This window comes from Melopsittacus undulatus, chromosome Z (genome assembly GCF_012275295.1).
Source record: "Melopsittacus undulatus isolate bMelUnd1 chromosome Z, bMelUnd1.mat.Z, whole genome shotgun sequence".
Lineage (NCBI taxonomy): Eukaryota > Metazoa > Chordata > Aves > Psittaciformes > Psittaculidae > Melopsittacus > Melopsittacus undulatus.
The window spans coordinates 58148776-58168547 of record NC_047557.1 but is presented as its reverse complement, the minus strand read 5'-3'; the positions used below and the strand labels follow the sequence as shown (position 1 = coordinate 58168547).

At 38.9% G+C, this 19772-nt stretch overlaps 1 protein-coding gene across 1 annotated transcript; it reads left to right on the top strand.

Moving 5' to 3' along the window:
- Positions 1 to 1777: 1777 nt before the first annotated feature.
- Positions 1778 to 18194, top strand: CAAP1 (caspase activity and apoptosis inhibitor 1). The gene is made up of 6 exons (XM_005155041.4): positions 1778 to 1906; positions 2666 to 2866; positions 3938 to 4022; positions 5011 to 5086; positions 10836 to 10906; positions 17083 to 18194. The coding sequence occupies exons 1-6, from the start codon at positions 1778 to 1780 to the stop codon at positions 17424 to 17426; spliced, it is 906 nt and encodes a 301-aa protein (XP_005155098.2). The 3' UTR covers positions 17427 to 18194.
- Positions 18195 to 19772: the final 1578 nt, after the last annotated feature.

Below are 19772 nucleotides of genomic sequence, written 5' to 3'. Positions count from 1 at the left end.
GTGCACTACACAATCTGCTGCTGAGATCATTAACAACTAGAAGACCTTAAGGATGTTAACCAGGATGAAATTTTTGTTTTGGTGGAAGGATATTAAATCTATGGTTAGGAAGCATGCCAGAGAAGATGTCCATGGTATACAGTATTTTGAGGACACTGACAACAATTATGTGCCTAGCACAGAACTCAGCTGGCTTTCTACCCACAGCATTAAACCTCAAATAGCTTGTTCTAAGTGTACCTGATATGATTCATCAGAACAGTAAAAGTATGTTTGAGAGATTTCAAGAGCCCCTTGGTGAGAAATTGTGTTTTCTGCTATGAATTCAAAGCTTCTCAGGAGATGATTTAATCATTATTTTGCATCTTTTTCCAAGCTAGACTGGAAGCTCATAGAACAGCAAATAACATGTAGTAGCACTTTATATTAAACTTTTCTCAATAGGCCTGCCTTAGGTTGTATGAAAGACTTGGGATCTGCTTAGACCATCATTCAACATACAATATGAAATGTCTTACTAGGAAACTGAATTGAGGAATCAGAACTGACTTAGGTGAACACCAGCTGCTGTACTTGCCAAAACAAATTGAGACTACAGACACATAACTGGGGATATATAAATTGCAAGATTTCAATAATATGTTTATTATGATGGACCTTGCTCTTTCCAAGGTCTGATCTTAAGCAGACTTTTTAAAACTACTCAGTCATGCTCAGGTTGCAGGCAGAAATAGACTAACTTCAGTCGGCAAGCCTATTTTGTTAAAAGCATTAAACTATACATTCATGAATTGTTGGCTGCAGTCACTCACTCCTCTATAATGTAACAAATCCACTAGAGAAGAATAGTAGTGTAGATCAGTACTAAAGAAGTAACTAAATGATTTAGGAGATATGATAACCTGCTGGTTCCAATTCTTTGAAGTTCTTTGTTTAAAAATACTTAGTTAAGCAGTCTTAGGTTAAGTTGATCAGTTACTATATCCTATGATCATTTTCCTTTTTATTTTTCCTCACTCTCCTTTAAAGTATCAACAAATCCAAAGTCTTGAAACAGCAGACATTTCTCACCTTTCAATAATGTGTACTGAACAGACTGTGAAATTAAATGTTCAGCAGCAAGATCATAGAATCATAGAACTATTTGGTATGGGAGGAACCTTAAGGATCATCTAGTTCCAACCCCCCTGTCACAGGCAGGGACACCTTCCACGAGACCAGGTTGCTCAAAGCCCCATTCAACCTGGCCTTGCATATGCAACTGTATAAATATACAACAGCAACAGCCCTGCAGACACCAAAGTGAGAGGAGAAGGAGGGGAGGAGGTGTTCCAGGTGCCAGAGCAGAGATTCCTCTGCAGCCCGTGGTGCAGACTATGGTGAGGCTGCTGCGCCCCTGCAGCCCACGGAGGTCTCTTGGAAGTTAAACAGTACCTACGTAGGGTCAAAGATACTTCTGTAAACGGGTGGCCTGCCTACGTTTGCGAACAGTAGCATCCCCACCTCGCTAACCGAAAAACATTACAGAAGCATCCCAAGACCGCTTAGGACCCGAGCAAGCGGAATGCCTGCGGAGTGCGGGGCAGCTGCCGACAGCGGCAGCCGCCGGAGCCCAAGGAGCGGCCGCAAAGCGGCGCGGGCTCCGCAGACCGGACCCTGCTCACCTCAGCGACCGCCGGAAGAGGCGTGGCACGCGGCACGGCGGCCTGTGAGGGCTCCGCCGGAAGGCGGGCCGGTGGCGGCGCGTAGATGCGGAGTCAGCGGGCCCCGCGGGGGGATGCCGGGCAGGAAGTCCTCCCGCGACAAGAAGCGGCGCCGGTCGCGGTCCTGCTGCCCCGAGGGAGCCGCGGTGGACAGCGGAGACAGGAAGCGGTGGAGGACTGAATCTAGCCATAGCACCGCAGAGGTAGTGCGGGAGGGAGGGGCAGTCTAACGCTGCTGTGTCTTCTCCGCCTCGAACTGAGACAGCCTGGGCCGCTCCTCGCTGCCGTCCGCCCGTCTCCTTTCTGTGGCGCCCGGCGGTTGCTGCCGTTTGGCTACGACAGGGGCCGGGGGCCAGCGGCCGTGCCCTCTACTAGCGATTGCGGCCGGCCGCTGTCCGCACCGGTTATGCTCAGGCAGAAAGAGATCGGTGGTAGAGACCGGCCTGTGCGGCCCCCGGTGTGAGGCTGGTCCGTGGCCGATCCTGGGTGTGTGTCTGTCCGAGGAGATGCAGGGGCGCCAGGACACGCACTCGCGTGACACGCTTTCCTCAGTGAAGCATGGGGTGTCAAAGCTTGTTTCTGGCTATAAGTTAACGAGATTGCCGATGTTATTGCACAGCAAATCAGATGGATTTCTACTGCTTTAAAGCATGCTTTCACGTATAAACAGCAGCTAGGTATTTGCAGCTGATATTTTCCAGCAAGTGTTTAAAAACATGTTTCACTTCCTTAAGCTTTTAAAAGTTCCTCTAGCATAAAAATGGTTTCAATAACTAAAAGTGTAACTTCTGTAATGCAGTTATCTTGCAAGCTAAAATGCTGTAGGAAAGTTCTGAAGTCCAGCTTAAGATGCACTTTACACTTACAAAGGGGAAAGTACTGCAAGCATGAATGAGGATGTAGGTTTCCTTCTGTAGTTCACTAAAAAAGGTGGAAACACTACTTGTTCTCTTTTATTATAGGAAGCAAAATGCAGTGTGTCATCTGGCGAAAAACTGGAAGAAGCTGATCAACTCAGTGATATAGAAGAAGGAGGATTAGATCTCAGTGTGTCACTAAAACCTGTCAGTTTCTACATCACAGACAAAAAAGAAATGCTTCAACAGTGTTTCTGTGTCATAGGAGAAAAAAAACTACAGAAGATGCTCCCTGATATTTTAAAGGTACTAAAATACATTTACGTTTTATACATACCTTTTATATACCTTTTTTTACGAGCTTGAATTCTTGTGCAACAAAGCACATTTATCTCTCACATGTAGTGGATTTCCAGCTTAAAAGCTGCCTGTGTATTTCTTAAACAAATGCCTTTGACATTTATTTGTGTCTTTGAAAGTGAGACTTTCTCAAGATTTGATGTAGTTACTTCAGCTTACTTCTTTCTTCCAGTGGTCAGCTATTGCTGAACTGTAGGCTGCATATTTGTATACTGTCTGTCTCTACTGGTTAGTTAAATACAAAAGGAATTTCATAATTTTGTGGACTAAGATTCAGTAGTGTTGTTCACAAATAGATTTCTTAATGAAAGATTAATTTCTGTTTGTGTCAGTTTAATTTCTTTGTATGGCATTAAATTAAAATCTGAGATGAGGCAATAAAACCACTTATTGATAAACAGCTTCTGAAGCTGTAACTTCTGTGGACTCTAGCGGTAGTGTTCCTAGTTTTACTGGCTTAGTACATGTTCCCTTTGAGTCTTGTGAACTGCAGGACTTGGTAAAAATAGGCTAGGTCACTAGCCTGTACAGAAGAGGCTGCAGACAAAGTGCCACCTGCATTGCAGATGTTTGTTAATAGTTTTTAAAATGCTGTTGCTTAATTATGTGATTCACCTGCCCCTGAATGATGGGGAATTAGGACCAAACAGGGCTATAGATATTTGGTGTTCTGTGCTTCAGACACATGGCCGAGTATTTCTACTGTTCAGTGTTGCAGCTGCAGTAAAAACTCCAAGCTGTAGGTCAAGTAACTGATACTGTGTATTGCTTCACCTCCTTACCACCATCTCAGAAAAAAGCATACACACTATTTTTGGTAGCTGTCAAAACTGAAACACCTAACTGGTGTTCTTCAGCAGGTCTGTCAATGCAGGTTAGAATAGGGAGGGGACTTGCATTCTGAGTTAAGTCTTCATTCAACACAGTTGGAGTGGTGCTTATTATGATTACTTTTATTCATGATTACTCTTTCCGCAGAAATTTGTAGTAGTTTGCGGTCTGTCTTATCTGTCTTAGAACTGTTCCATGGATGAAATCAAAAGGCTTTGCTTGGAGCAGTTGGAGCTATTATCTGAAAAAAAGCTGTTGAAGATACTTGAAGGTATGAATGAAACTTCTAAGTGCCACTGTACCCCAGAGAATAGTCTGCTTCTAAACTGGATTTTCACTCTCTAGTTACTGTATAAATACATATATGCACTAATAAGTATCATTTATTATTACTTACACATGTTAGTATTATGTATATATACCTGCTAATAACATGTATGGGGCTGTGTATATATGTATATGTGCTGGTTTTGACCTTTTAAGCTTGAATAAAACTGTCCATTGGTTTAGAAGCTATTCAGAACACATTCAGAAAATGGTAGTATAAGCTTGTTTTCTTTAGTACCCAAATGAAGAACAAAGCTGTTGACTCACTGGAAAAAAAAAACAAAACTAAAAGCAAAAAACAAACAAACCTAGGACTATAGAGGTATTGTTTGAAATCCATTAATTTAGATAAACTGACATTAAATTGCTTCTTGATTCTCTGCAGGGAAATCTGTGTAACTGCAATACCAGTTCAGTTACATTAGCAGTTGTACTAGGGTATTTGGTGTAGTTAAATGATTATGGGTGGATCCCTCTGCTCTGCTGAGACAAATGGTTCATGTACTTAGATTAAGGATATGACATTCCAGCTTTTCAGTATCTTCTTGAACTTGCTATTTGAGGGCCCTAGGATTTATTTGTAAACATATTCTGTCTTCTCAATGAAGTGGACCTCTTTGAATCTTGAATGTTGCAGAGTACCTTCTGTTATTTTTGTCTCCTGTGCTTTTAGTGTCTGTAGTATTGTACTAACAATGTCTGTTCTGTTGGGTATTTTTATAATACCGTAGAACTGAAAAATGCCAGCCATGTGGCCAGCAGAAAACTCACAAATAAGGTTTTTGGTTTTGATGAAGTCTAATTTTAGAGCATCTGCTTTAATTGAGGAGAGGAAACTTCTGCTGATTTCAGTCGTTAGGAGTAAGCCTAACTATATAGCATTAATTATATCACCTGCTTAAATTTTCATATTTGAAATTGTGTATATCTAGGCAAGATTGGAGCTGATTCTGATCCTGAAGAGGAAGCAGATGGAAGAGGCAAGACTGGAGGTGAATCAGTCAGTCAGTGAGTAAAAGACAAAACATTGAATTTAAGATTACTGAACAAAGCAGTCATTTTTTATGAGAAATGATCAAATGTAACATTGAAAGACCTGGTCACTATATCCTTGAACTATGTAATTACTTCAGTTGCATGACAGTGAGCTGTGACTGCTAGCAAGTGCTGAACTCTAAAGTGACTTTGTCACTTTATATATTGTTGTCTGAAGCATGTAACTGGATTTGATAGTGGTTTTCCTGCCCACTAGCTGAGTTGTGGTAATTGAACATGTGCACACTCCTAGCCTGCAGCAGAAGTGAAGTAATATGATTTAAGTTAACGCTCTTTCAGTGAGATAAAGCAGGTTAAGTAGCCCCTTCCAATTTAGGACAGTGAATTGTTTATTTTCAATTCAGCTGAGGTGTATCACTCCTCTTCCACTCTTCTGTTCCTTCATTCCTGACCCAATTGAAGCAACACCAGCACTCGCCTGTTCTGGTGTTCTCAGTCAGGGATGTTGTAGAATGTCCAGAGTTTCAAGAACAGAAGCTTCTAGTGTCTTGGTTTTTTGCTTATGCAGTTCTCAGATTTTTTTTTTTAGTGTTTCTGTGTTGCTGTCTACTGTGGAATATTGTTAAAACAAGAGAATTGTTGTATGCCACGCTTCCAAACTAAGTGACAGATAATTAATTGAAAAGTTATCCAGTTCATATCCTACAGAATGAAAGAGTCATTCTTCCATCTCATTCAAAAGATATTAGCATGCTTCTGAGACATGTTTTTCCTGTTCCTTGAATTGGCTCTTGAAATACCCTCCAACAGAAGAACTAAGTAAATTATTTGTTGTAGTAATAAAACATATAGTAAGAGAACAAGCATGTTAGTACTGTTAGTGATTGTATATTCTTGTGTATAATGTAAGCAAATTATCTTGTGCTTTAAAAATCTAATGTGCTTATTTTTTTACTGTGTGAAAATTTGCAATTTAATATTCACTCTTTCAAGAGTTCATGGGTTTTTTTAGCGCTTTGCAGTCATGAGTCCAGTATTGTTTTGTTTTAGAAAGGTTAGTGTTTTAAAGGCGTGACCTGTTTTAACATGTTTTGCTGCTGGGTACTGGGCTGTTCCATCATGCAATTGTCATCTGATATTTACACCTTTAGGGCAATTTGGTTATCTTCACTGTTTGGAATCACTGGAACAATAGACTACGTGACTCACTGAACAGATATATCCACATTTGGCATCTATTCACCATCTTTTGTTCTGGTATCTTCAAACTTCATCTGTAATCAGACTGATGGACCTTTCATAGCTCATTAAACTGTTTGGTCAGCATCTGTCATTTAAGATACCTTTCCTGAGGACCACTGCTTCCTAAGGACTTTTTTTTTTTTTAGTTATCATTTGTCCTGGAAAACTGCCCTTAGATTAGAAATTTTCAAGAAGCTTCTGAGGACCTGTGACTCAACTAGAAATGTTTTTTAGACTTGGAACTGCAAAGATGAATTTTAGTTTAGGAAGGTACATAATCTTTATGACAAAAATAGCAGAGATACTGATCACAAGGCTCACTCCAGAGATTTAAATGTATGTTTTGTAACAGTTAAAAGCCCTGTAATGAAAGTCTCAGCATGACTGTATCTTAGGTTGTCAGACTGTCTTCTTGCATGCTACATTAAGATACATTTTTCTGCCACAGAACTTTTCCTCCTTGTCTTTAACAACAGTTACTGCTACTGAAGGTTGGTATCCTAGTGACCAGCCAGTGTTGCAGTTTTAATCCTTAGCTCTCCACTCTTCTGACCAGTACCCCTTTTCCTAACCTGTGTTGCTGTTTTACCTCACTTTTCATAATGTGCTGGAGTTCTACCCAACTACCCTCAATCCTAAATTTCTTTATCAGCTATGCAGATTTCTGGAAGTAATAGGTTCTATACAGAATCCATGTATGTGAGACCAGGTGACCACTGCACTAGTGTGGAGCATGTCAATGTGAAAAGCTAGCATAGGACAAATAGATATTCATAGCATTTGTCACCAGTGAAGTGTAGTAGTTACCTTCTTTCTGCTGAAGAGAGCATACTGTGCAAATGTTTTTCTGGTAAAAAAAAATAAATAAAATGCTGAGTTTATCTCTTGAAAGAGTGACTTTGAACTTAACTGTTATCCTGAGGGGAAAGTAGCTTTAAAGACTGATAAGAAAATGGAAACACAAATCACTATGATCACTGATGAGCATGGCATGGAAGAGGGTATTATATTTGTATGCTGATGTGCTGTGTCTTAATTTTAGGTTAATACATCTTCTGCTGCCATTGTTTGAAGACATGATGTTGTACTACCTATCCTTAACCCTATAAGCAATATAGGTAATTAGGACAAAAAGTATTTTTACTAACAAGCTAAACAAAGTTAACAAGTTAAGACCAAAACTAAACTGGACTGAAATGCTACTGCTTGGCCACAAGATGGTGCAGAATGCCTGCCTGTTAAATGAAGTAGTGAATGTTCAGAAGTACAGTCACATCCAATCAGCTTGGAAGGATTAATATGTGCTATAGAAGTACTTTTGGTTAAAAAAAAATGCTGACATATGTTCCTTTAAAGAGAACATTGATTTACTTTGATCAGTGATACTGTCAAGGCAACAAGAGTCCAAGTTCTGTTGTGAGGGTTTTCTTTATTTTATAATTTCTTTTTATGTAGCTGTTTAAATGGGTGTAGGTGATTTCAGCTGATGCTAGACCTCAGAAGCTCTGAGGCTTCTGTCAAAGGAGTGGTCGTAATTCCTTAGTGAAATTTGGCATTGGAGCTCAGGGTGACACCAGAGATACGAAGTTTCTTGCCTGTATACTGTTTGTTTGAAGTCTGACTTCCCCATTGTGCAGTCCAGTGCAGAGGTGTTCAGATGCTCAGTTTAAAATGATGAATCATATGCGTGTGAGGAAGGATAGGGGAGGGGCAACATGAACTGCTTTGGCTCTTAGTGATGAGCAGGTTATATCACCAGCTTATTTTGGTCAAAGGTTGAGTAACTAAATTGTTAGGAGTTGTGTATGTGGTACCTGACACCGAGACCTCTCTCAGTTGGTCTGGCTAGACTAGCCTGAGGTTTGTTAGTGAATTACAAGCATCTGCATACATGCTGATGCATGATGTTGAACTTCCTTGAGGATGTGTACACATTTTTCACTCTGTCTAGTTTGTGGCAGCACAGTGATCTATGGTCCCCTTTGCAGCTGCAGACACACTACATGCATGTATACAGAGATTAGTATCCTCTCATTTGAAAAAATGGTATGGTGATAGAGTTCAGTAAGAAGGCAGGACAAAGCTGTTTATGTTCTGCTGGCCCTTTATAATTTTTTTTTTTTTTGTTTTTTCCTGGTCTCTCCCTCTTCCCACCTGTTTTCTTCCTCTAAATATCCCATGCTGCCTTACATGTTTCTACACTCCCCTTAAAAGACATCTGCCTGTATGTTTTGGGCAATCCTGAGATGCTCTTCCACAGCATCCCATAAAGACCCCCTTCCTCCTGTAGACAGTAATACTCTTCAGTCTCTAAAGTGATTTCTCTAGCTGACTGCTCTTACAAAGTTTTATTGCCAGAAGAATGAGCTGGTTGCTGTCCTTTCACAACCCTAGGAGCAGTTCAGGCAGGATGACTATCCCTCTACACTGGTGAAGTTACTTGAGGTCCTCTGCTTGCCATTTTCTTGGGCTCCTTGCTTGGTCTTTGTGCATATGGTGGCTCGCCATTAAATGCATAACCTAATGGACAGGACAGTACAATGGAGAACTGAGTGAGATAAGCCTTGACAAGTGACAAGAGACCAAAACCTGAAAATCCTGTGAAGGTGTGCTGTGACTGTGTCATGGACAGATTTAGTTGGTGGTCTGTGCTGGCAGCTGGCCTAACTGCACCCAGTAGTGGAGGTGGATAGAGAAATGTTAATATCCAAGAGTCCAGCACTGTATTAAAACAGAGGACCAGCAAAGCTTTGGTCATAAGCTGTGGCTTGGCACTATGAGTACTGAGAGGGTGTTTCCCCTGGTATAGGCTGTGCAGGCTGACTGGAGTAGTTTCAGTTAACTGTGACCACATGGGGTGTGTATGGGAGCAAAACTTTCCCTCACAGCCTGTCCTGTTTGATCTATTTAACAACTTGAACACGGTGATGTTATGTTCAAGTCCAGTGATTGTCCAGTGTTCCTTTTCCCCCATAACAGCGGGGAGATTGAGACTCTCGTTAACATGTCTAAACCACCACATAATGCAGACCTTTTTATTTGTTCAACACATACAGAGATACCACATACAGCAGACAAATTTTATTTGTTGAATTCATGGGTTTATTTTACATCTGAGTGAGGGCTGTAACCTGTCCTGCAACACCTCTGGCCTTTGTAATACATGACTGATGACTGGAATAGAAAACAAATTAGAAAACTCTTTTGTTAAGAGGCAAAGTTTAAATAGTTTTCTGAAGGGGTTAGCCATACATACAGAACTTTCCACTCAGCACAGCTATATGAACATCTAGTTGTATCCTTTCTTTCTCTTTCAGCTCTGCCTTGGAATGCAAGTTCCAACAGGAATTAACAGGCTGTACATTTCTCTTTCTTTACTTAAGGTGCAGAACGTTTAGAAGTCTTGCTGGGTGCTGCACATTCTCCTTTATTATTCTATGCTGCCATACACATTTATGTAGTGATGGGCACAAAAAGTGGGAGAAAAAGAACAGTCTACTGATTTGGAATGTTAGCTACTATGAAAAGGGAAATAGCAATAAAAATAACTCTCTCAGACCAGGATGGCTAAAAATATTTTGATGTTCTCCCTCCTGACACAGTGATTGGACACCTTAAAAAAATTCTTTGAAAGCATAAGGAAAATAAGTCTGTATTCAATTTTAGGGAAAGCCTTCAGGTCATTACGGGAAAAAACCCAAGTGTTAAAGTCATTACATTTACATCTGTGTTACCAGAATACTGCTATCCTTTTTATAGTGCTGTTTAGCTCCCACATCATAGTTGCACTGATTCCATATTAATATGCATGAAACCAGTGCTGCACCAATATTTAGGGTAGGAAATTGGCAATTCAGTTGTCAAGATGCTCACTAAATGTGGCCAATGAACTTGTCCTGTGATTCTGGTTCCTTCTGCCTTTCTCCTTCCTTATATTTCTCAGTATTTTCACAGTTTATGTAACTAGTCTGTGTAAAACGTGTGAAGGACATGAGCACTTCATAAAAGTATCTCTTCCTTGTATGTTCTATAAAGCAGTTGAAGCTTTACAGGTCAAGAGTAAAAATGCTGAAACAGAAGAAATAAGAGAAATGCAGATACTGAATACAATCTCAGTTGAATTTCATTTCTTTCTAAAAAGTGCGCCTTTGTGAAATTATGAGGTTGTGATGTAGCAGAGGTGGATGGTTGTGGAATGATGGTAACTTCATGAAAATAGCTTCTTGATTTCAAACAAAAACAGTAAACACTATATAAATGCAACTGAAATGATAGGTTTTTTCAAGTCATTCAACTGTGTGACTATTTATTCTGAGTCTTGGAGAAAAGCTCCTAAGGGACTACTGGTGAACATTATTACTCTGAAAGGCCAGAGCATAGTGGAAATATTTGCTTTAATTTCTTCAATTAAGTTTCACATAATTTCCATGTAATTTTTTCAGTTAAAGTAAATGTTTCTTAGAAAGTTCTCTTATAGTGTAAAAGGTGTAGATTAAAATATTTTCTTACTTGTTTCCAGGCAGGACAACAGTATAGACTCTACTTCCTGTCTCAGAGAAGACAAGCTGGAAAGTCAGGAATCAAAACAAGGTATGTAGTGAAGAAAGTTGAATATCTGTTTTCTTGCAGTTGGGCAGGGGCTAAGTCCAGATAACTGACAGCTCTCTTTTGAACAGTAACTGCAATCTACTGTAGCTGCAAGAGAAGCACCCTCTTAGGAAGCAGCTTGCATGGGGTTACAACATCTTCCTTGGGACCAATTTCAGAAAAGGAGAAGGGAACATTGAAGAAGACATTGAGTAACTTTGGCTAAAAGCAAATCGCAGCTGTTCAAAATTTGCTACTTTAGCTTCTAAAACATATCTGAAGCTCTTGTGAGGCTCATTTAGTCCTTCATATCTAGTTTTTCAGCTGAAGAGAAACTTCAGTAATTTCAGTTTCTTGGTACAGGCAATTGCTAATACTGCTATTACCATTCTTTTAGAGTCAGTTTTGCTTTCTGTTGAGATGATCAGAAGAGTTGACAGTACTCTGTTTTGATATTCATAGAAATCCATTATAATATAATAATTTTTTGCCAAAGGACTGCTTGTAATTTTGTTCAGTCTTAGTATGTGGTACCTTGCTTGCTTTGACTGTGGATCTGAGGTCCTATAGTATGATGCTTAACACCCACCACTCCCAATAACTGACATTTTTACTTGAAGTTAGTGCCAAGGGAAGTGCACACTTAAATTTTTGAATCTCTGAGGATGTACGTTGTCTTGTATATTCTCTCTTTTTAAATGCAAAAATGTAGTGGGCAAGATATTGAGAAACTACAGTGATTGAAAGAATAGGAAATGCAAAAGCAGGTAGGTTAGTGGTGCACATTTGATTACCTGCTGCATCAGGAAACAGTTTTCCTAACCTGCAGCAGTATTTGTTATGTTCCAGTCATTAAATCAGCACTGTGTAACAACTGCCAGTATTATTTTCTTGCGCAAAGCATTAGAATTGTAGGTGTTCTGTCTCAGTCTGCTTATTTTCATCTAGACCAGCAATATGCAGTAACATCAGAAACAGCTTTTCCAATCAGAGTTTTGCAAATTCTTCTAAGCTGTATTTCTTTCCTGCAAAGACCCAACAGTATTTGCTTCCTGCAGCTCCTGTTTTGCAGTTCAGAATGTTGTCTAAAAGATGTCTGTTGGAATAACTTTGTAAAAAATGTTGGGTTTTTTTTCTGAAGTAGTTAGTGAGGGGAATTAAACAGGAAAGAGTCAAAAGCATCAAAATTTTTAGGAGCAAGTTGTTACGGCTTTGTGAGGAATGCTTTAGATGTTGCTTGTACTATATGGACTGACCTAAGAACTGACAGTTTTGCTGCAGATCCCTTACTTTTCTGTTATGAAAGGGAATTTATGACTGTTGTAGATGATTGCTTCATTGTTGTTTTTTATGACTTAATCAACCAGAGTATCATGATGTCTTTGGGCTGTAACAGTGGCTTCACTCAGCATGTTAGCTTTAAAGAGCTTTTGAGAGTCAAAATTCATCCCTAGGAATTTAAAAATGTAAATAATCATTCTGCTGAGCTGCAGCATGTTATGCTATGGAGAAAAAAAAAGAATGGCAGGGTAAGCAAAAGTGGATAAAATAAAATTAAAAAATGGAATTTTGAGTGCTAAAAGAATTTTGCAACTGTAGCTGAAGAAAAAATGAAAAGTTATCAAAATGAAAAAGATACTGAGAAATATGAACCATGATCTTTATTACTGGGTAAAACCACACTGCAAAAGAGAAAAATAAAGCCTACCAGCTAATTTAAGATCTGTAGGCCAGTGAGATTGTATGACTGCAGTATTATACATTTTTGGAGGCAGTATTTCTAAGTTGAAACTGAAATGCCATGAAAAATCTTAGCCTGTGATCAGGAGTGAATATGTGAATATCTTTAATCCTGAATCATTAAAATTCTTAGAGTTAGTTTTAAAATGTTACTGTTGCCTATAAAACCAGTTTGAGATTTTTTTTACTAGAAAATAAGAACTGGTTTGCTTGCCTGCCTCTCTCTCTCATTCCCATCCGCTTATTATTTTTTTTAAGCAGAAAATGGGCACTAATAGCTTTCTTAGTAGTCAGTATTAATTATTTTTTTCTCCACACCCTCAGAATAGCAAGAATTTCTTAAGTCCCAAGAAAAATAGATCTTTTCTAAGGCTTTTGTGCACTGCTAATTAATTAAATGCATGCGTGTACCAGAAGGCATTTTAAAATATTTTAAAAGAGAGTAGTATTTTTCTAAAGCCTTATTTAGCTTTCTTTTAAAAGTGGTCTCTTTTTAAGGTTGGTTGATTAAACTGATTTTGAACAAAGAATTTAATTTTTCTAACCCATATTCTACTGTTATTCTTGTACAAGAGCTTCCACCTAATATGAGGGGCTTGCACAAAAACTCAAGAAAAAAAAAATCACTGTGGATGGGGAGGTTTTTTACATTTCACATTTGTGTTTTCTAAAAGTCTCCCATTTGTTTTCTTGCATTTTTAAATATTTCCTGTATAATAAAAGACAGAGCAACAACAATGTAAACCAAAGACTTCTAAAAATGTTGTTTCTGAAATCCTTTATTCCTTTTTAAAGGATTGTTTGTGTTGTATCTGAAACTCATGTCAAAAGAACACTCTTACTGAGAATTATTAAAAAAAATTTGAGAAGCTCTCCAGCAGTAAAACGTGTGTGAGCATCTTCAGCAAAAAAGCCAGTGATAGGAAGATAATTATAGGTATTAACTCTGTAGGGTCCTGCTGTGGTAGATTGCATTGTCAATGTGTTTTTTTTAAATATACTTTGAATGTCAGCAAGATTGTGACTGCAGGCTCTTAAAAAAGAGCAATTCACAAGGGAAGTCCTTGCTTGGATTCTGAGTGTATAGCTTGTTTTGTTGTTGACAAGCAGTTCTTGTAAATCTGTACTTCTGCCTTGCAAATTTGAGGTTCAGGAACTCAAAGGTATGGGTTGATGAAAGTAACAGTTAAAAAAAATAAAATCAATGGTTCAATGAAAGTGAATTTTTTAAAACTGGATGTCAACATGCTAATTTTAAGAATCAGTCACAACATTTTTTAGACTATGTCGTGGTTTAAACCAAGTCCACACACAGCTCGTTCACTCCCCCCCCTTGTTCCCCCAACTCCCGGAGAGTTAGGAAGGAGAATCCAAAGAATGTAGCCCCCACAGGTTGAAATAAGAATGGTTTAATAGCTAAGGCACAACACAAATCACTACTGCTACTACTATCACAAATAAGAATGATGAAGCAAATAACAAGTGAGGAGAATACAACACCTCACCAGCCACTGACCCATAACTCACCCCACCCTGCCCGACCGAGCACCAACCAATACCTCCTCCATACCCCCAGAGCTTCCAGCCCTTCTGGGTCTCTCCCGGTTACATCCTGGGTATGACGTGCTACCATGGTGATCCCCATCACAATCAGCATACAAGTCTCAACAGTATTAAAAGGCCATTCAAAAACTTCAAAACTCTCAAATGATTCTGTAGACCGTCTGGAGGGGGCACTGGGAGGGTAGTAGAATGTCTCCTTCACAAGTTGACCACCTGAGAAGGAGAAAAAAGATGTGAAATTGCTAAGCCCTGCTATTATATACCTCCCAAAGTATAAAGTTGGTGACCACACTGGGAACATAAACCAGATAAAATCTGTTTCATGTTGAATGCTTCTATTGTATTACAAGCCATTAGCATAAAGAACAATGAGATAAGAAACTTAGCCCAAATCCCATGATTGATAAACACGAACACAGCTAATATGTACTGAAAGTAATTGGCAAAATCCCGAAACTGTGAGTTCAAGAGAAACAACTGTGAGAGCCAATAAATCAGCATTGTGACAAATTACTATAAATCCACTCAGATCTGTTGTTATCTCAACCCCTCGTGCCCCACATTGGGCGCCAAAAAGGACTGTCGTGGTTTAAAACCCCACCTCAGTCTCCCACAGTACCACACGCCCCTTTTCCCCCCCACCTCCCCACTCCCGGAGGGATGGGGAGGAGAACCGGAGGAATATAACTCCCACGGGTTGAGATAAAAACCAATCCAGCAATTAAGGTATAACAGAAATCACTACTGCTACCACTAATAAATCAATGATAGAGGAAATAAACAAGGAGAGAGAATACGATACCACCCGCCGAAACCAGCCCAACCCGCAAGAGAGCTAACTCCCCCCCTCCCGGCCAACTTCCAATTACTTCCCCGAGCATGACTTGCTGTGGTATGGAATACCTCTTTGGCTAGCCCAGGCCAGGCACCCTATCCCTCCTTCCTCCTGGCTTCCCCTCCTCCCTGGCAGAGCATGAGCTCAGAAAAGGCCTTGGACAAAACCAAACATTTGAGCAGTAACTCAAAACATACTTGCTATCAACAACCGTTCTCAGCCCGAAAGTCAAAACACAGCACTGCACTAACTACCAAGAAGGAGAAAAAATGACTGCTACTGCTGAACCCATGACTGACTAGAAGGGACTGTTCTGAGACCATTGAACCTGATGCTTCTGCTCAGCCAGGTCAGCTAGAGCAGGTTCATCAGGACCATATGCAGTCAAGTTTTAAATATGTATAAGGATGGGGACTCCCCAACCTCTCTGGGACACCTTCACTGGTGTTTGACCATCCTCAAAGTATAAAAGTTAAGTATGTTCAGATGAAATTTCCTGTGTTTTAATTTTTGCCCATTGCCATTAATCCTGTTAGTGAGCAGTGCTGAGAAGAATTTGGCTCCCTTGTCTTCATGCTGTCCCATATTTTCAAAGGAGAATTAAATAAAATTTAAAAACCAAGTTTGCCATACTGTCTGAATATATCTTAGAGAATATTTTGGATATATAAAGAATCATTATAGACTAAAGTAACTTTCTCAGAATGGTTTGGGTTGGAAGAAACCTTAAAGATCATTTAGTTCAAACTCCCCTGCCATGGGCAGGGACATCTTCCACTAGACCTGGTTGCTTCAAGCTGTGTCCAACCTGGCCTTGAACACTGTCAGGAATGGGGCAACCACAACTTCTCTGGGCAACCTGTGCCAGTGCCTCATCACCCTCAGAGTGCAGATTTTTTTCTTAATAGCTAATCTAATTTAATGTCATCTTAAACCTATCTCCCTTATTCTGTCACTATGTGCTCTTGTGAAAAGTCCCCCAGATTTCTTGTTGGCCCATTTAGGTACTGGAATCTGCTCTAAGGTCTCCCCTGAGCCTTCTCTTCTTCAGGCTGAACAAGCCCAACTCTCTCAGCCTGTCTTCATAAGGAATGTAAACTTTCTTTGAATCTTTATGGTAAGAAATTGTATTTCAAACCCACAGATATTTAGCTCTAGACCCCTGTTGTTAATTAAAGGGAACACAGCTATATGTTTAGATAGGGATACTACCTAAAAGGATTATAAAGCTTTAGAATCAGTGACTTTACCATCATCTGATCTATAAATTGTTTGTTTTAAGCAGGAGCAAGTCCTGCTGTAAGGTCCCATAGATTAAATGATTGGTGAAGATCTAATAATTTCTGAAGCCATTGTGTCAAAAGCAGCAATCTTGCTCTAGCCAGATTATGAGAACAGTTGCTGAGGTTCTCTTAGAGGTTTTGCCTTTTTTTTTTTTTGTTGCACTGCCTCTTCTAATTTTATTTTTTTTTTAATAAAATGCAGCTTTTACCCAGCATGAAAAGTCAATGCTATAACTGTGTTCATGTTTTTACTAAGTGCCTGAAAGACTTCTGAGAGATTCTGAATTGTAACTGGGGTTTGTTTTACTACTGTAAAAGAATACTCTATTTAAAATACATGAAATAGTTTTAAAGTATCATTTCTAAAAGTACATTTTGAAAATTTTACTATGTTTACTTTAGAGATAAACAATAATCAGTTTTGCACTGCAGAGTCTTCCTTGTGATAAAAAAAAACTTTATGACATTTTAATTGGGAAAGTAGATCACGTAACTCCATAGGATGGAATTAATTTTCCTGGTACTGCTGCTTTGCTATACTGCATGTTCTTCTAAATAGGCATAAAAATGCATTAAAAATTGTCTAAATCAGCCTTAAAAGTTGAAGGAGAAAAAGAGGAGGAATTAGTTGTTCATTTCGTGAATCTTTTTTGCAACTCTTCATCTGCGGAGAAACCCTTTAAGCAGAAGGGGTATTATAAGTTGAAAGAAAAATATTTCTGTTCGGCAGCTGTATGACTGTTACACTTGTGTTACAGGAAAGGGAGAAGATAGTGATGTCCTCAGCATAAATGCAGATGCATATGATAGTGACATAGAAGGCCCATGCAATGAAGAAGAAGGCCCAGATGTGCAAGAGAACACTGTCAGAAGTGGAGCCAGTCAGTTAGACGACCTTCAGAAGGACATTGAGAAAAGCGTGAATGAGATACTGGGGTTGGCAGAGTCCAGCTCAAAGGAGCCCAAAGCAGCAACCTTAGCCATTGCTCCGTCAGAAGATGTTCAGCCATCTGCACAGCAGCTGGAGCTTCTGGAGCTTGAGATGAGGGCCAGAGCTATCAAGGCTCTGATGAAAGCTGGTGATGTAAAGAAACAGCCCTGAGATTGTTTAGATTAAATTTTCAGTGTTTGTTTTGATGGATGTGATGTCTGTTATCCTCAGTGCTAACCTATGTTTGGGTTGAGTATGACATTCCTCATTCAAAACCTATTCTGTATAATGACCTGTGACTTAAGCCACTGATAGTTGGCTTCATTGCCTTTAGTGTGCTGCTTCCATGATGTGCACAGACAGAGTAGTTTGATGCTTCACCGAGATCAGGTCTTTTTCTGTTGGGTTGTCTCCTCAAGGAGTCACAGAGTATAGATATATATATATATATATACCAGGAGCCTGCTGCCTTTCAGAAAGGTTAGGAAAATCAAGTTCTTTCTAACCCCATGGTTAGAAATTACCAGCTGTTTGTTTATTAACAACTTGTTTGACTATTTGAAAAATTTGATTTATATGTACTTCGTTAAAAATAACATTTTTAAGGGGTCTTTCATTGTGTGACTGCCTTCAGTCTGTGATAGGATTTGAGATTACTTATTTCTCTTTGGCATCCACCTCATCATAACATAGGTATTCTGAAAAATTAATGGTTATCCACTTAAAAGCATACTTAAATATTAGGAAATTGAATTCCTGAAGGAAGGGATTTTTTTTTCAAATAAACCGTTGAACCATGGTATTTTTAAAGTTATGAAAGTGCCTGAAAGTGACAAATAGTGGATTTTTATACTGTTTGTCATGTAATTTTGTCACACTGCTGTTTATGTCCTGTGTCATAATTGAAATAAAGAAAATTAGGGTTTTTTCCTTGACTGTGAAGCTTTCTTGCCGTTTCATTTAATATTTAGGACAACATAGCAAATCAGACTATTTAGAAGGCCTTGAGGTTTTTAACATTTAACTGATGCAGTTATTTCATGTCACCTGTAAATAGGAAAATCCACCGAACTTCAGTATATATGTTTTTTTTTTTTAGAAAGGATATTTATTTTATAAGGTTTTAAAATGATTCCACTTTTATCCATTTCTAGGGCATTTCTCTGTAAATTGTATTATAGGATTAATTTTCCTCACATGATTTCTTACAACAATTAAAATAACTATGAATTTGTTTTTGATTTAGTGCTGGTTTTATACTTGGCCACTAATTAGACACAAGAATCATAGATTGCAAGAATGGTTTGGCCTAGAAAGCACCTTAAAGATTATCTGGTTCCAACCCACCTGCCATGGGCAGGGATGCCTTCCACTAGTCTGCATTGCTTCAAGCCCCATCCAGCCTGGCCTTGAACATTTCCAGGAATAGAGCATTTACCACTTCTTTGGGCAGCCTCTTCCAGTGCCTCACAACTCACAGTGAAAAATTTCTTCTTTATATCTAACTTAAATATACCTTTTGAACCCATTTCCCCTTTTCCTATTAAAATATTTGTGTTTTGTTATTATACACACACATTTTTTTTTTCCCCTTAGATAATGAAGTTTGCGAATCTGGTCCTTGTTAAGTCAAACTATTATATATTGTTAGTCCTAATTTTCCCACTGTTGTTACCTATAAAGCAAATTAGATTCTTAGCAGCAGTAGCATAGATAATTTCCACATGCTATTTTATAGTATTACTCTAGCTGTTCTATGCAAATATTATGTCTTTTTCATTTCCTTCCTTTATTCTCTTTCTTCCCTTTCCTTTTTTTCCCTTTAACCTGATTTCTACCATTTTCCTTTCTTTTTGGTCATCAAGTGTGTTGTCTTCAGTAGCAAGCTTATATATTGCCTAATGTCTTACTGAGTTCCTCTAGAATCAACACTACTGTGAGTACAATGGTAGAAAAATAGTGCAAAGCCTATACTAAATATAGCTGAGAATTACAGCGTTCAGTTGCAAAATTACGGCAGTGACCTGAGTGCATTTCTCCTTACTGTATTCTGTTACCAATGGCAGAACATTTTTTTTTTATTTTGTAGCAAATGAAGAATGTAAGTTAGAATATATATATCAAATTCCAAAGGTAACTTAACTGTGTGTGTGTGTTGTCTCTAGTTAATTTCATTTGGCTGTTTGGTGAACTTGTTATTTATTAGATTACAGGGAAACAAAAGCAGGTAATGAGAGACAGACAGCTGACAAAACCTCATGTGCTGCCTTGTTATTTGTAGCATCAGAGGCTAGTTGAAACTATGGTTGACTGTAAAAATAAGTTTTACTGCTGCTATACTTAGTTCATTAAGGCAGTGGACACTTTTTTTGCGTTGGAGACAAAAAATCTCACCTCAAGGACATTTGTTTCCTAGTCCTACTGTGCGAACAGTAGGAAAACTTAAACGTGTTTTCTGTCTCTCTTCTTTCACGTCAGTGTTCATTTGCCAGTTCTACAGTGTGCCATAGCATTGAT

Bases quoted from the DNA above. Each gene is read 5' to 3' on its own strand.
- CAAP1 (XM_005155041.4), top strand. From the start codon at position 1,778: ATGCCGGGCAGGAAGTCCTCCCGCGACAAGAAGCGGCGCCGGTCGCGG. The intron at 2,867-3,937 runs GTACTAAAATAC...TATCTGTCTTAG, and splicing joins TGCTCCCTGATATTTTAAAG to AACTGTTCCATGGATGAAAT. The intron at 4,023-5,010 runs GTATGAATGAAA...GTGTATATCTAG, and splicing joins GCTGTTGAAGATACTTGAAG to GCAAGATTGGAGCTGATTCT.